Source organism: Triturus cristatus, chromosome 12 (assembly GCF_964204655.1).
Source record: "Triturus cristatus chromosome 12, aTriCri1.1, whole genome shotgun sequence".
In the NCBI taxonomy this organism is placed as follows: Eukaryota; Metazoa; Chordata; class Amphibia; order Caudata; family Salamandridae; genus Triturus; species Triturus cristatus.
This window is the reverse complement of record NC_140595.1, coordinates 456760114-456777983: the sequence shown is the minus strand read 5'-3', so window position 1 is coordinate 456777983 and position 17870 is coordinate 456760114. Positions and strand designations below refer to the sequence as shown.

The 17870-nt window shown below is 46.3% G+C and overlaps 1 protein-coding gene across 3 annotated transcripts in view; it reads left to right on the top strand.

Moving 5' to 3' along the window:
• The window catches only part of MYLK3 (myosin light chain kinase 3), a 437450-nt gene that overhangs the window by 175803 nt on the left and 243777 nt on the right, over positions 1-17870 (top strand). For all 3 annotated transcript variants that reach the window (XM_085636963.1, XM_085636962.1, XM_085636961.1), the window contains exon 3: positions 1931-2300. In XM_085636963.1, coding sequence (XP_085493089.1) covers positions 1931-2300 — 370 coding nt within the window. The remainder of the gene's footprint in view (positions 1-1930; positions 2301-17870) is intronic.

Here is a 17870-nt window from a genome sequence, read left to right as displayed (position 1 = left end):
ATTTCTTCCTGTGGGACCATTAGGGTGCTGAGTGGCATTATCGTATTAGCCTATTCTTTGCTTCAGATATGGTCTTCCTGAACTGCCCAGCAAAACCCTGGAATATATATATGTTTTATTTCCTGTGCTTTGTAGATCAACCCATTCTGTATCGTTCAATGCTCAGATGTATTGCGCTTAACTGTCCATATTTACATTTTAGATCTCTTCCCCTTAGATGCTCATCTGCGTCACCGGACAAATGTCTCAGGACTTAACTTTCAAGAATACTCTCTTAAATAATATCACACTCTTAAATCTATACCTTACTACATCGTCCCTCTGTCTTGTTTTTGTCTTACATAGAAGTTTTTACCTCTGTAAGACTGGGCATCAGTTTGTAGCACAGCATATTCATCCCTTAGATAGGAGATATTAAGAATGCCCCCTTCCCCCTGTTTCCTAATAGGAAGGGGAATATTTTTATTCACACATGTACAAGGCTTTCTTTATCTTCCAGCACACTCATCCTCCAGTACACACATGTAGATGTCCTTGCGGCTCCCATTTCTATATGGAAGCCCATCACCATCAAATCCTGGGTACCTATGAAGCCATGTACTTGTTTTTAAGAATTAAATCACCTGTTTATGCTTTTCAGGGATTAGTTTTTCCACAATAATTTTAAAAACAGGTATTTCATTAGCTCTTTGTCTGTGTAAAAGTAGAATTGCAAGTATTTCCTCGATGTCTATGACGGAACAGATGATATTGCCTGTGCCCTATTCATGAATACAGGCAAACATCTCTATCATTTACATGAACAGTAAACCATCCTCCCAGTTTGTAAAGACAATGGCTATTGCCTACCTAAGACCTACCTGCTCGCATTGTGAATATAATGAGCCAGGGGGGTCGGGATAAGTGATAAATAAGAGTTAGGATGGGCAGAGTTCTGGCTCGCCCATTTATTTGAAGAGCAGAGCCTGTTAAACTTTATTCATGCGGGCTAATCACCCTCATTCTGTGGTCCTGCAGATTGGCTAATTTTGCAAAGATAGATTTGATATGGTGTTACTTGGGCCTTGTTTTTGTTGCACATGTTGTTATTGAGTGTGAAGTCGCCACGGACCAACAGAGTTTTCAGCAATCATTTTCAATGTGCATGTGGAGCATTCAGAGCTTATTTATTAGTATTACTTCACCCAATCTTTGGTGTGTACAGGAGGCTCTTGGGAAGACTCGAAGCTGCCCTCTTTTGCTAATGACATTATTATGTTTGGCTTATATGCCACAGGAATGTCATTTAGGGGAATCCATGGCAACTCCAACTTCTTTCTCTCCCTTTGATTTTCCTCGCTCTGTCCATAGTACCACGGTCTCTGTAAGGCAACAGGTATATATGCATCCTGTTTACTTCAGATATTGTCCACTCCTTGCCCTTTCAGTTACTACTCAGCAGCAAATATGGAGTTATGCTGTGGAAGGGCTAAGGCTGAGGCAATGTGTGACCCATGTAGTAATACCATAGTGAATAGGGATCTTCATGGTGTCACTTCCACTACCCCGGCCACCTTGGTGCACTGCCACCCATGTTAATGAAGATAAAAATAGAATTAATAGAATAGAATTAATCTTATTGTTTATAGGGGTCATCGGACATATTGTGAATAAATTGTTGCTTAGAGTCCAAAGGCTGTTTGGCCTGTTGTGTTGGAAGACATAAAGGAGACTTATTTTATTAGCCTCTTTCTCACTCAGAGCCAGGCATATAATATCCACTATGCGCTTCTAACCAAATCTAACTGTTTATTTTTAGAAAATACTATGCTAAATTTGTCAAGTAAGCGAAACAGAAGATATTAGCACTTCTTCCAGTGTGAATTTTAACAAACAGGAGGTAAAGATATGTATATGATCCATGGGGTAACACGTTTTTGTTTCTCTTTAGAAACCCAAAAGGGAAAGGAAGCAGATGAAAACAATGGAGAAAGTGAAAAGGTGAACACTTGTGGCTCCATCATCTTAAGTGTGGATTGCAGACCACCATCAGAAGAAAGGAGTTTCGCAACACAAACCATCGGCACTTCTGATACAATACACAGTTCCAACACAGGCAAGCAGCAAGAAAATGCGACTCTACATGTAATAGATGTTGGCCAAACCTGTGCGAAGCTGGATCATGGAAAAACCCAGGATATTGTCAGGGATGTTGACCATGTGGCAACAACTCAACAGAAGATGTGGTTGGAAGAACATACTTCAAAGACTCGTGTCAGGGGTAAATCTGACGAAGCAACAAGGTTACCTCCTGCAACTGGGTAGGCTTAAGATTTGGGGCCCCAAACCTAACAATTTTGCTCAGTTGCCAAACCTGATAACTATGGTATTAATTGGGTAGTTGTGCAATTTTATTTCTAGCAAGTGGGTAGAGCCGTCCCTCCCACACATTAAATAATCATTTCCTTATGGCATTCACTTGAGAATGTTATGTGCAATCAAATGAATTGTTAAATCCAAACATAAGTAATTAACAACAATTGGGAAATAGTGTCAAAAGCTTTTTTATATTTTCAAATAGCTACTGAAGGTACAGCCAACACGTTTCACCCTGTGTTGGTGTGCAAGTTTAGGAATATTTCAAGGCAGGGTAGTATAGGGTACTTCATGGGGTCTAGTGGCCTCTAGTTGGTCTGAGGATGGTTAGTTTAGCATGCTGGAACAAGAGGCGGTCTTGCTTGGGGGGCTTTTAGTAGAATGATCTGAGCTGGTCAAAGACCGGACAGTAGCCATGTTCTCAGGGTTGATCTGTGCCTTCAATCCTCTGTGGATGTAATCCTAATGCGATCTGAGCCGTCTCAATGGACCTTGAAGACAGCCAAGGTAGATTGGCCATAGTCGGTTCCATTTTGTATAGTATTGTTTGATTTCACACAACTTTCTAAAATGTAATGGTATTTAGGTGCTAGCATTCCATCTATCTTGAACGCCTCCTGCACGAGGCAATGGCACTTCTGAGGTCATTCAAGCCACATCCACCTCTACAACACGCCATGACTCGTTTTGTTCAAGGTTAGACCACACACATCATTTGAAACTCCTCAAGTCCTTTTTTTCCCCTTTCCTATTGCAATGTTAATTGTCTCAGTGGCTTTGATAGTCTGGAAGGTGTAGTAATCTGAAATGCTGCTGGGTGCTGTTTTAAAACGCCCCTGAGAATGTTAGCTGGTAGTGGAAGAGACGTTTTGATCCATAGTGCTTTAGTTACAGCAGTGGGATTTAAGATGTTTAGTTTACTTCACTGTTATAAAATGTCACCTTTATTCTGCTTCCGTTATAGAAGGGGCTGCTGGTATTTTGTAGTCTCTGCAATTTCCTCATAATTAAGAAATTTGCCAAATTTGCCTCGTAATACATCGTTTGTTTCGTAAAATACCAAAGTAAACAATGTAATAATGCATCGGAAATTTAATGCAGCTGCTGACCTACTGCAAAGTTATTGGCTCTCTTTTATGATTTGAGTGCTATAGGCAGAAGTTATGTAGGTGAGAAGTCCTCACAATTGAACTACGTCAGGGAGACTAGTCAGGGATGCTTCATGTGGCCTTAATATTGCTGATGCCCCCTGTGATTGGTGGCATTATGTACTATGGCTTTATAGAAAAACAGCAGGAAAGACAGATTGACGCATTAAATACATGGTATATTGAATCATTCGCAGTAATAAAACCGACTTCATTCAGATAGGCCATGCGAGAGTCAATGTAAAGTCTAACAAGTAACAGTCGTGAAAAAAAAAAATCTCGTTTCTCCTAAGTGAATAGGCAAAATATCAAACTGACATCACAATGCTGGCTTTACGAAAAAAAAAGGGACCTGCATTTTTAGGTCTGGCGTTAGGCAAGACCTTGTGACTTTACTATAATTATATGAATAATATCCTTACTTATAGCAGGCTTTCAGAAAGCCCTCCTCATTCCTTCACATTTTTCTCCCATTCACTAAAGCATACAGCATGGGGCAGTGGGTCAGCCCACTTCAGCCATTGGCTAACTTCACTGTGAGTGATGGCATTCTACCTTTTCATAAGGAGCATGTCCATGCACAAAGTAGTTCTCTTAAGTGCCGGGAATTACGTCAATGTGTGCTTTTGAGACCCCATTTATTTTTTTGTTGCTTTTATCCAACGTGTTTTTAGGTCTCGCCTTGGCAGCGCTTGCGCTTTTTCTTCAAGTCATGCTATATCTAGGCTCTGAGTTTCAAAAAACTTCCACCTTTTTCATTGGTTCTTATTGCTGTCTTTTAGAAATGTTGGCTTTTCATTGGTGAATACACTTCCTAGTCCCTCCTTTTCGAATTTTGTATCCTCCCATCAGGACTGCCCCTCTTACATGTGTTCCTACTGTTAAGGTTATTTATACTTGGAGAACACTCCTTCTTTAGTTGGCCTGCTTCTTTGCTCATTAACTGTGTGCAGTGAAACTTATGTAGCATCATTTGCTTGCCATCTCTTTAACTCCTGTGGCTCCTCATCTTCCCTCCCACAACACTGTTCCCAGACCCCACCACGGCCACTGCTGTTTTGCTTGTTACTTTACAAAATGCTTTTATTTATATAGTGGGTCTAGCCATAGGCTCGGGGAAATTAAATAATCAGCCCATTATAACAGGAGGTTGAACCTGACAGCAGACTCGAACCAGGATCCCCAGCTCACCAGTGCTCACCGAAGTGCCATATCCTTTGCCTAGTCATGTTGCAGGGTGCAGTACCGTACGTAGCCAAATGAGATCCCAGGGGACACCTAGTGACAGCCTGTGGGACTGCACCCTCATAACACTGCTTGTTTGAATTTGAGATCATACTCTTGAATAGCTTTTGAGCATTTCAAATTACTCCTGATAGTAGATTTTTTTACAAAAATATAAAAAACTATCAAACATTAACATTTGCAGCGCCAATAGCTCAAACATTCACTAATGCGAGACCTATTGCATTGCAAATGCTTATTTCGTTAGATGAAGCCCACCAGCTTCCCTGCCAATACAGATTTGGAAAAACATGATAAAACTAAACAAGCATTGACAAGGCAAATAGGCTGATGGCCAGCGCCTGACCTACAAGCTTTCCAATGCTTTTAAAAAAATGCAAGCTTTGCTATAGTATAAAACCATAGCCTTTGCACATCCACCAACATTTATAACCTAACCATGAAGGCTCAGATCTGCTCAGTGGTCTCCGGATGTGTTTTTTCATCTCCGACGAATTCGAAAAATCAGTAGATTCTTGTCCACAGAGGCCCTGACTCAAGTCGTCCTTGCCCTGGTTATCTCGCGTATTGACTACGCAGATTCTCTGTACGCTGGCATACCAGCATACCAACTGCATCGCCTGCAACTGGTCCAGAATCAAGCTGCTAGGCTGATCTTTGGTCAGCCGAAACACCAACACGTGAAACCACTGCTGAAAAGCCTCCATTGGCTCCCTGTGTCCCTACACTGTCTATTTAAGCTAGGCTGTACCATCTATAAATCTTTCTCAGGGCGTGGTCCTATCTTCATCACCTCAAAGTTACAGCGGTACACCGCTTCACGTGACCTACGCTCGACTAATAAGAACCTGTTATCCCCCAATCTCTTCAAACGGAAGAAACATGGGGGCCTTAGATTTACGACCTTGGCTCCTTAATTCTGGAACCTTCTTTCTCCCACACTGCATATGGCAAGCTCTTACAGCCAATTCAGGAAATCACTTAAAACTTGGCTATTCTCCCAGGCATACAACTAAACTCACTACTTTGCGACTACAACCGTTCACTCTTCAGCGCCAAGAAACCGCCTGGTGTACGTGCGCTTAACAAATCACTTTTAAAATAACATAACATTATATAAGATTTGTTTCTTCTGAATTATTGGTTTACTGCTGTCTGCTCTGCCTTATTCCTCCTTTCCTTTGCAGCAGCTTTGGTTTGCGCATGTTTGAGCATTCTTCCAATTTAAATAATGAGGCCAAGTAAAGTAAACAGTTACTGTGATGCGTCTACGTCTTTGAGAAATTCCTGTGATCGACAAGCTATTGGTTTGTATGAATAGCAGCTTACAATTTCTACATTGTATTTTCTCATCCTCCGGATTGGTTTGGGGGTCGTGGTTTCTGCTGCATTATTAGGGGCTGAAATGGGGGCGGTCAGGACAGTTTACCCTCTGTCCTCCATCAGGAGAAGCAGCACTGCATTTTTGTGTGTCTTTATTCTTACTTGATGGTTAGTGTTGTGTGTGTTGAGAGGCAGAGGTTTGTACCTCCCCTTAACATGTATGAGGGGTTTACCTCCACCTCCTTTTTGTAGTCAGTGGTTAATCATAATCATAAAACTTCATTCGACATCTCCTTAGCGACAACATACAGCCTGATAGCACATATATCAGCAGTATAAAAATAAATATATAAAAAATAAATATATAAAAACTGATTTAATCAAAATGCATTGTGCCCCGAGTTCGCACTGCAGTGCGCGGGAAGGGACTAACATAAAAGCAAGTCTCGTCGTCAGATAACTGTTGAAGATGGTGATAAGCTTGAGTACTTGCCTGAAATTTCTAGATTTCATAAAAGGGACTAAAAACAGTTTGGTGAATCTATTACAAAGGTAAAAAGCAACATTGATTGACCAGAGGTGTCATTGCATGGGCACAATCTAGATTCAGTCCTGAAACGAAACAGTAATGAATGTTCCTATCTCCTCTGATATAACTAGTAGGGGAGTTCTCATGGTTTAAATGTAAATAGGCTACAACAGTCGGTTTACATATTTCTATGCTTACCCTCTGAGCTGGTGCCTGCGCTAGTAATTTGGCTTGTACTTGTTTTTTTCCTATGGGGACGTGATGCTGCATTGGAAAAAATGTGACCTAGACTGATATCTTCAAATGACTTCTTTACATAAGCCAGCCAAGGGATGGAGAGGCTTCTGTCGCAAGCTAAACAATCACTTGTAAGAAAGGCCACTTCTCTTTTCCAAATTGACAGCCATAACAATGGTGGTCGAATACGGATTCGGTCACTCAGGTAGCTTAAACCCAACTCCTTGTGGCAGATGAAATGCGGGGTGGATAGGGGAAAGGACAGAATCTTTCTGTGAAAATGGGTTTCCTCCATTTGTTAGGCCGCACACTCTACAATACCCCAGATTTCCACCCCGTAAGCAGGGGCGTAACAAAGGCCCCCGCAGCCCCGCGGTGCGGGGGAGGCCCAAGCTCCAGGGGGCCCCCTCAACACTTTACCCTGGCCTGATGTAACGCCCTGAACGTCTCAGGATCGTTTAACAGACACGATAATGAGAACGCAACCACTTGTGAAGGTTTAGTTATTTTAATGAAGGCAAAAATAATACAAGGGATAAACAAAGGTTATAGTCACTGGAATCCTCCAGGCTAAGTACGTTACCAGCCCACAGCACGGATGGTCCTAACCGTCCTCTGCATATACGCCGATCCCGGCGTATGCCAACAGAGGGCAGAAATGAAATGGCCGACAATGCCAATCGGTAGGCTGTGAGGGGCACGGAGAGTGTTGGGGAGAATCGAGGAGTCAGGGAAACACCCAGCCGGGGTCTCTACCTGAAGGGAGCAGCCGCTCAACCTCTTCCTCAGACTGCACCGGGACGCGGAGTCACCTCCTGGTGATGCGTCACCGATACCCCAATCACAAGCAAAGAAGACTGAACCGAGAGCAGCCGCTCGATCGATCCCGTGGACTTCCGAGTCTGTAACGCGGCAAACACCTCCTGGTGTGCGTTACAGCTGGCAGTCCCTGTATCTCTGGTCGGGCTGGGAGTTACGACTCCAACCAGCAAAAGCGCCACTGCGCTTTGACTCAGCCGAGTCAAAAAGCGAAGCTCAATGGTTATCCGGTAGAGCTTCCGGGTCCTTCACAGGTGACGATGGGGCAAGACACGGCCCAGGGAGTATCGACTCGACCTACCTCCGTTCTTGCCTTACTGGAGCACCACTCCGGAACACTGCTCTTCACTAAGCAGGTACGTCGGTGTAAACACAATATCCGACAGCGTTGTACCTCCCGGTTCCTCCCTTGATAGGGCGTGTTTTCCTTGAGTTATGTAACAGCTCTCCTGTTTACATAAGGGCGTGTTTTCCTTGAGTGATGTAACAGCTCTCCTGTTTACATAAGGGCGTGTTTTCCTTGAGTTATGTAACAGCTCTCCTGTTTACATAACCTCTCAACCGCTAAGCATCCTGGGAGATGTAGTCCGTTTTCGCTGGTTACCGTTTTCCTCCCCTGGCATGACAGGAATTCTTGACAGTACATCCTCCCTCTCAGCGGCTCCCCCCGGGTCCAGCGCTGGCAGGAAAACGCCGATGGAACAAGGAGACCAAGCGCGGAGCATGAACCCCTTCAGCCGGTTCCCATGACTGCTCCTCCGGGCCATAGCCTTTCCACGCAACCAGGTACCACAGCTTCCCCCTGCGCCATTTGGACGCCCGTATGCCCGACACTTCGTACTCCACCTCCGACTCCACGCATACCGGCCTAGGTGTCCCAGACGGCTTGGAGGGTGCTGGTTTGAGCAATGATACATGAAAGACAGGGTGTATCCGCAATGACTGGGGCAAGCACACCTTCACGTTCACGGGACCCATACACTTGGTAATTCGATAGGGGCCCATGTACTTGGGATGGAACACACTGTTCTTTCGAAACCTCATGTTTCTTGTGGATATCCAGACGTAGTCTCCAGTGCGGTACAGTGGCCCGGGCCTTCTCTTCCTGTCTGCCGCAGCCTTGTATCTTCTCTTGGCCTCTAGTAGGACAGCCCTTGAGCGCATCAACGTGTCTTTTATGTGTGCCACCCTGTCCGCTGTGGTGGGAATCCTGTCCTCTCTGAACGGATGTAGAAATGGCAAGAACCTGGGATGTTGGCCATAGTTGCTATAGAACGGAGATGATTGTGTGGAGCTGTGAGTGGCGTTGTTATAGGCTATCTCTGCAACCCATAGCAAGTCGACCCATTCTTCCCTGCCCTGGTCCACAAAACATCGCAGATACTGTTTGAGCGTTTGGTTCAGACGCTCGGTTTGGCCGTCCGTTTGAGGGTGGTAGCTGGTGGACAGGGCGGTCTTAACATGCAGCGCAGTGCACCAAGTCTTCCAGAATTGCGCAGTAAACTGCGACCCCCGGTCCGACACGATCACCCCAGGTAATCCATGCAGCCGTACCACATTCTTTAGGAGTAGTGACGCCAATTCCCCGGCCGTAGGGACTCTCTTGCAGGGGATGAAGTGCCCCATTTTCGTCAAGTAATCCACCACCACCAGTATTGCCGTCATCCCCTGGTCTACCGGTAGGCCCACCACGAAGTCCAGTGATATGCTATCCCATGGTCTATCCGGGGTCGGAAGTGGATGTAAGAGCCCTTGGGTTCGGCCATGGTCGGCCTTCATGGTAGCACACGTAGGACACTCCTGTCCCCACCTCCTGACATCCACTCTCATGGTTGGCCACCAGAAATGCCGTCCCATGCTAGCCACCGTTTTTTCAAAGCCCAAATGACCTGCGCATGGAGAGTCATGGCACCAGATGAATGCTTGTTTCCTTAGCCTAGGCGTGGGTATTAATAGGCACCTGCCCTTCAGGGGTATCCCGTCCTTCAGCTGCCATTCCCTGTGACTGAGGAGCCACCTCCGCCATGCGAATGACCTGATCCCTCTTTTTATTCCCCTCAGGAAAGTATCCGGTTGGATAACCCCCAATACCATCCTCGGGGAAATGATGGAATGCTCGGTCGCAGGCAATGGTTCCTTAACTGCAGATTGACGGGACAGGGCGTCCGCCTTCCGGTTTTCCGTCCCCGGCCGATATGTGATGCGGAAGTTGAACCCCGCAAAGAAGATCATCCACCGCAGCTGTCTGGGAGAAAGGTGTCTTGTGGCCGTCATGAACTGTAGGTTCCGATGGTCCGTGTACACCGATACCACATGTCTTGCCCCCATCAACCAATGCCTCCATTCGGTGAAGGCGTCCTTGATTGCGAGAAGCTCCTTCTCCGCAATATGGTAGTTGCGTTCGGCGTCGTTGAGTTTGCGGGACATGTACGCAACGGGATGAAGCACCCCTGTGTCGTGGTTGCGTTGGGACAAGATAGCCCCCAGCGCCACATCCGATGCGTCCGCTTCCACCACGTAGGGGAGATCCGGATCGGGGTGAGCCAACACCGGCGCCTTACCAAAGGCGCTTTTCAGGGCCTCAAAGGCTTTGTTCGCTTCAGGGGACCAGACAAACTCCTTGGACTTCCTCAGTAGCTGTGTGATTGGGGCCACCAATCCTGAAAATCCATCTATGAACCGCCTGTAAAAGTTGGCGAAGCCAATGAAACTTTGGACGTCCTTCACGCTTTGGGGCACCGGCCATTCTTTCACCGCCTTGATCTTTCGTTCTGCCATCTCCTGTCCCTCTGGACTCAGCATCACTCCGAGGAATTCCACGGATGTGACGTGGAAGTCACACTTGCTGAGTTTACAAAACAGCATGTTTTCCCTCAGCTTTTGGAGCACAGCTTTGACGTGGTGTACGTGCTCCTCCACACTGGACGAATAGATGAGGATGTCGTCGATATATACGATCACGTAGATATCCAACTCCTCTCTGAATACCTCATTCAAAAAGTACTGAAAGGCTGCCGGGGCGTTGCACAGACCGAACGGCATGACGAGGTACTCAAAAAGGCCGAACCTGGTCTTAAAGGCGGTCTTCCACTCGTCTCCGTCCCTCATGCGCACCAGATGGTATGCCCCTTTCAAATCCAACTTGGTGTAGATACGAGCTTTCTTGACCTGTTCCAGAAGTACACTGATGAGAGGCAAGGGGTACCGATTCTTTACGGTTATCGCATTCAATGCCCTAAAGTCCACACAGGCTCTCAGCTCCCCATTAGCCTTCGGGATGAAGAAGAGTGGCGAGGCGGCCGGAGACTTGGACGGGCGGATGAATCCTAGCTTGAGGAGTTTATCCAGGTAACCCCGGAGATGCACGTTTTCAGGCTCCGTCAGGGCATACAGCCTGCCGCTGGGAACGCTGGCCCCTGGCACCAGGTCGATCTGGCAGTCAAACTGTCTATGTGGTGGTAGCACTTCCGCTTTCACCTCATCAAATACATCCTCAAAACTGTGATAAGCCTGGGGGAGAGCCACATCTTTTTCTGCCGCTGTAGCCACCGTCTGACTCCCGCTCTCATCTGCGTCAAGGGATTCCGTTCTTATTCCACAATGCAGGATGCAATACGGTGACGTCAGTTCGATGCGATGTGTTGGCCAATCCACAGAGGGGTTGTGTTTCTGTAGCCACGGCAATCCCAATATGACGCCATATTGGGGCGCTCGGATGATGTTAAAATCGATTTGTTCCAAATGGTTCCTCCCACATCTCATCGGAAGGACCCCCGTGTGCTGCCCGATGGGCCCCGTCACCAATCGCCTTCCGTCTACAGCATAGACGTCTTCGGGTACAGCTTTGGGAAGAAGCACTAGCCCTAGCCTGCATGCCTCGTTGTGGTCCATAAACATGCCAGTGGCCCCTGAATCCACCATGGCCACAACGGGTATCCACTGGTCATGCACTCCCACGTGCACCGTGAGAAACAGGTGTCGTTGTCCCTTAGTGACCGAGTTGGAAAGTGAAGGGATGGATGAGTGACTCCGAGATGCCCCTTCTTTGGTCTGGGAGTCCTCTAGTTTTCCGCCGGTACGTCCACCACGGCTGTTACCGACCGGTTGGCCCGATAACGTGACGTCTTCGGTTTGGCAGGGCATTCACGTACGTAGTGGCCTTTTTTGCCACAATATAGGCACAATCCTTGTTTACGGCGTGACTCTTTCTCCGTGGCTGTGAGGCTCGCTCGTATTGCGCCGATGTCCATGGGTTCTCCCTTGGATGCGGTGGAAGTTTCAGGACTTCCCACTGTCACATAGGATGGAAGGGATTTTCCTTTTCTCCCATGATCCCCCTTTCTTTCACTTAGCCTATGTTCCAGCCGTAACACCAGGTTGATAAGGCCCTCACATGTCTTGGGTTGTGGGTCAATATGAGCCACGGCGTCCTTGAGCTCATCGCACAGCCCGTGATGGAAGAGCGCCGTCTGTTTAGCAACAGGCCACTTGGTTTCCGCAACCAGCCTTCGGAACGCGTTGAGATACTGCACCAGGTCGTTGGATCCCTGTCTCAACTCAAGCATTTCACGGTCCGCCGTGTACGAGTCAGCCCTTCTGTCGAAGACCTTCAGGAATTCCTCGCGAAAAGCACCCCAATCACATAAGATGGGGTCGTCCCTGCTCACCAGAGGTACGGCCCATTGTGCCGCGTTTCCAGCCAAATAGGATATAAGGAAAGCCACACGAGCCTGACTCGTGGGGAACGCCCTTGGTTTGCACGATAAATGTAGCGCCACTTGTGTGAGGAATACCTGCACTGTGTTAGGATCCCCACTGTACCTCTCTGGTGTTGCCAAGGGGACGGCTACCGGCATTTCCACAACTACCGCAGGGGTCTGGTTCGTGAGGGAGGTGCTGGGCGTGAGCGGGTCCAATTGGATAGCATCCAGTCTGGCTTTTACATCGGCTGTTTCTTGCCTGGAGGCAGCCAATTCAATTTGCACGGTCGCCAAAGCAGCCAGCACATCATCAAGTGTTGCCATGTCTGTTATCGACCGGGAGACAGTTAGTGTTATTAAGGTCGGATATTTTGTAACGCCCTGAACGTCTCAGGATCGTTTAACAGACACGATAATGAGAACGCAACCACTTGTGAAGGTTTAGTTATTTTAATGAAGGCAAAAATAATACAAGGGATAAACAAAGGTTATAGTCACTGGAATCCTCCAGGCTAAGTACGTTACCAGCCCACAGCACGGATGGTCCTAACCGTCCTCTGCATATACGCCGATCCCGGCGTATGCCAACAGAGGGCAGAAATGAAATGGCCGACAATGCCAATCGGTAGGCTGTGAGGGGCACGAAGAGTGTTGGGGAGAATCGAGGAGTCAGGGAAACACCCAGCCGGGGTCTCTACCTGAAGGGAGCAGCCGCTCAACCTCTTCCTCAGACTGCACCGGGACGCGGAGTCACCTCCTGGTGATGCGTCACCGATACCCCAATCACAAGCAAAGAAGACTGAACCGAGAGCAGCCGCTCGATCGATCCCGTGGACTTCCGAGTCTGTAACGCGGCAAACACCTCCTGGTGTGCGTTACAGCTGGCAGTCCCTGTATCTCTGGTCGGGCTGGGAGTTACGACTCCAACCAGCAAAAGTGCCACTGCGCTTTGACTCAGCCGAGTCAAAAAGCGAAGCTCAATGGTTATCCGGTAGAGCTTCCGGGTCCTTCACAGGTGACGATGGGGCAAGACACGGCCCAGGGAGTATCGACTCGACCTACCTCCGTTCTTGCCTTACTGGAGCACCACTCCGGAACACTGCTCTTCACTAAGCAGGTACGTCGGTGTAAACACAATATCCGACAGCGTTGTACCTCCCGGTTCCTCCCTTGATAGGGCGTGTTTTCCTTGAGTTATGTAACAGCTCTCCTGTTTACATAAGGGCGTGTTTTCCTTGAGTTATGTAACAGCTCTCCTGTTTACATAAGGGCGTGTTTTCCTTGAGTTATGTAACAGCTCTCCTGTTTACATAAGGGCGTGTTTTCCTTGAGTGATGTAACAGCTCACCTGTTTACATAAGGGCGTGTTTTCCTTGAGTTATGTAACAGCTCTCCTGTTTACATAACCTCTCAACCGCTAAGCATCCTGGGAGATGTAGTCCGTTTTCGCTGGTTACCGTTTTCCTCCCCTCGCATGACAGGAATTCTTGACACCTGACAGCTCCTGAGGAAGTCCAACTGAAATGCATTGGCATTTGCGCCTGCCCCCGGAAAACATAGCGTTGCTAATTCCAGCGCTAGTCAGTCTAAAATGTAAAGCTGGAGAGTGGCAGCACGCTGCTCTGCTCAGGCATGCTGGGACTGGCTGTCTGAGTATCAGTGATTGTGCTACAATGTTTGATTTGCACCCAGTGTCAGCAGCCGACTTTCGATAGCCGTGATACGTCTCGTCCTGCTGGCGCCTGTGGCGCAGCAGGAGTCAGGCAGCAAAGTTTCTGTGTTGCAAATGGTAGTTCCGCTCGCACTACCATGTTCAAAATTTAAATTATATGAATCAACATTGCGATTCCCGATGACTGGGCTCTCTACTCACGGGACCGTGACAGCTGCGATGGAGTGGAGAGCAGGCGAGCACACCAGTCATGGACTGTGCAGCTGGTGAGCACCTTTGAATCATTGCCCGGGCCGCTGTAAGTGATTACTTAATTTATTCACTCTGGGGACGGGCGGGGTTCACACGGCCATGCCTCCGCACAATCCAGTCAGGATGGGTGGGCAAGATTGTGAGGTTTCAGGGAGTTGCAAACCATTACACATTACTCTGTCAAGGGCCCACGTAAACGCGAGCGACTACAGTTTTTATCAGTACCACTGCAATGAATAGCAGCATTTCGAAGGACTGTGTGTGCCCAAGGGAGAGGTAATGTTGGAATTTAGTGTTTATTAGATTATTAGGCAGGACTTAAGTTTCCAGTTTAACACAGGCAAATGATATATAGAAGCTCACGTTCTCGCAGTGCGTCATAATAAACAATGTGCTCAGGAAATAAAGAACAGTCATAAGCTTAAGTGTTCACACAGGGACAGAAAGTATACAATACACAGTATTACTGGCAAAATCCGCAGATCAGGCTTGTACAGTACAAAAAGAGAGTAGTGGTTTGTGTTGATCATATCTGGAAAAACAGGCAGAAACAGGTTGAAAATAAACCTGGTTGGTGCACGTTAAATAATTCAATGAGGTACAAAGATGTTTGCCAGTTGGGTATAGTTGGTATTGTCTACAGTGGTAAGTAAGGAAAACAAGGCATGGCATTTTGGGAAGCAAAATATGAAATAGCAGCTGCTCCCTCAAAAACATACGATTCTGCAGATAGGCACTGTTGATTCTTTTTATGGGTCTCTTGCATCTGGCTCGTCTTTGAAGAGCCTTCCTAGTGATCTACTGCAGCGAATCTTGATGCAACAAGTAGAGTTCATAAAGTAGGGTTTCAAGTAGTCACTTGAAGAGCTATAACTTATTCAGGTGGGGGTAAGACATCCCTTTTTCTCACATCCAGAATAGCACCGATTAAAATTATGTAGTTAATTTTCAACACTGTTTCTTTTATTGTGTAGATCAACCCATATATTCGATTCTAGCCTACTAGTGTTAGACCTAAACAAGTAACACTGTTAGTGATCTGATAACAAGCTAATCTTAAACCTCATGGCTATCCCAAACTCCAGCCAACCATTTCGACATAGCAGAGCGGTAGCAGCATCATATATACGTCACAGAACAGGGAGGATACAGTGACAGCAAGCTATTGGAATACAATATGCAAATAATTGAAAATCCATTTATGCAACTTCTTCCTGTATACATGGAATTGGGTTTGGTGCCTATCATCGACACTATCGCCCTAGCACCAGTGTTGTACTGGCTACGCTTAAATTGCAACCCCTATTAGGGGTATTTTGTTACGTTATCTCTCAGATTACCACAGTAGGCAGGGGATTTGGGGCTGGTTACCCCTTTGAAAAACCCTTGGGGTAGAAGCTTTGCACTCTGATTATCCTAGTCAATCCCTTCGAGGTGGGGCTGTGTATTGTTTTGCCAACTGCAATTTTGTCCAAAGTCTGAATTTATGACTGCACGTATGATGGTTGCCGTGTGGGAAAACTACTGCTCAACACAGTAGACCTTAGTTACTCATGACAAGCCAAGGTTAAAGGTTGTCGGGTTGATATGTCCATTGGGAAGAATTGTGTCAGGTGCTATAGGCCTGATCTATTTACCATGGAACACAGGTAGTAGGCCTGATATATGTTTTGCAAAAAGTATATTTGAAACCCAATAGGCGTGTAGGGGTGGATTATTATTAAACTGTGTTAGTGTGCATAGGTAGATCTTTTGCTACAAGGAATCTCACTGGTTACTACAGTAAGCAAGGTTATTAGTGTTGCCTACCCTCTCTGGGAAACACTGAGGGGTAGATTTGCATTGCACAAAGTTTGGCCCTCTAATGAGCAGTTGTATTTTGTTTTGCCAACTGTAACTGTGTTTGGATTTATGATTTTATAACTGTATACCAGATGATTTCAATTTTGTAAAGCTTATGCTCAATATAAATAGGCTTTAGTTGGTTTTGGTGACAAGGCGTTGATAAGTGCTGTAGGCCTGATTGATTCATTGGGACACTTTGTTTAAAGCCATAGGTCAAATCTGTTGTGAACGCACAAATCAGGTACACTTACTTGTCTGTTAATGAGAGACTGCATCAAACTAAGTTGCGGAGGTATATTTATTTAAACTTAAGTCTGAGAGTTACACAGCATTCGGCTTCCAAGTATACTCTGCCACACACAGCTGGCGCAATTTGTAAGTTAAGCTAAAGGAAAGCACTGTCAGGAATCTTATCAAAGCATGAATACATTCTCACAGTACTGAGAACGAGTGTGGTTTCAACATCTGCTCCTTGTCGTCCTTTCTTATGTACCTCTTATCTACCTGATCCTTCAGTTCATGGAAACGAAAGGGAAGTTCACATAAATAAACAGTTCATTAACTTTTACCCTCCTCGGCCTAAGTGCAAAAGCCAGTTTTGTAATGCTACATGGCTTATGAACTAACAGCGAAAACACAACATGATGAACAGTTGCTCAATATTACATTTATGCTCCTACAAACCACCCTTTGAACAACTGGGTTTCCCGCTTTCTCATTAAAACTTTGAGAAGACAATATAGAGGCATTTCATTTAAATGTTGGAGGTTACAAATTAAAATATGCCAGATTTTTGGGTGGTAGGGTAAAGTGGTAGGTGGTGGGCCGGGATGCTGAGGAGGGGGGCCCCTCCATGTGTTTTGCAGGAGGGCCCCCTCAAGTTTCGTTACGCCACTGCCCGTAAGATGCCACCAGAACACATTGAGAGGTGTATATCTGCAGCAGTGGCGCGAGTACCGGGGGTGGGAGAATAAGGAGTGACCCGACTGCCCTGGATAGCTTCACCCTACGCTGTGTTATGTTTAGAACCCATGAACCAGCTGCGCTGAAAGTAACCCCCTAGGGGAAAGTGCTAGTGCTTAACAAATGATTGGATTCAGGGGTTAGTAGGTTCATGTTCAAATTACGACCTGTTCCCTCATGAAGTTAGTCTTTCCAAGTCTGGCATTGATCCTGGTGTCTGACGGCCCCTTAACATCATCAAAAGGATACAAACACTCCACTCAAGTGGAGGATAGTCCACTGTGCAGTGGACTCTACACTGACTGTCCAGTACTTAATTTGAGCTGGTGGTTTACGGTGCTCGGCACCAGCACTTATGAGAGTCTGCCACATGGTGGCAATGTTTATCTAATTTAGAGACAAGCACAACAACAGTTGTTTATTAATTCAATATATATTAAAAATTATTAATACCTGTGGCCAAAGCCTTTCTTGGCTGGAATAGTCAGTTAGCAAACTTTATTCGGTCGTATGACCATAAAAGTGCGATATGTAAATTTTAGCGTTGTCCCAAGTAGAAGCAGTGTGTTAACCAAACGGCAAGCTCTAGTTGGTTATATTGGCATCATGTGTAGAGGGTGTAAAGTAACATGGCAATTTATCAGTGGAGTGATATATGATGTGTCAATACGTAATTCCCTCTACATAAATTCAATGTTGGAAATCCTGGCATGTAAGTAATAAATGAACCAGCTTGGTCTTTTTGTGTCTCCGTGAGATTTATTTTCTGCTCTCTCGAGCAC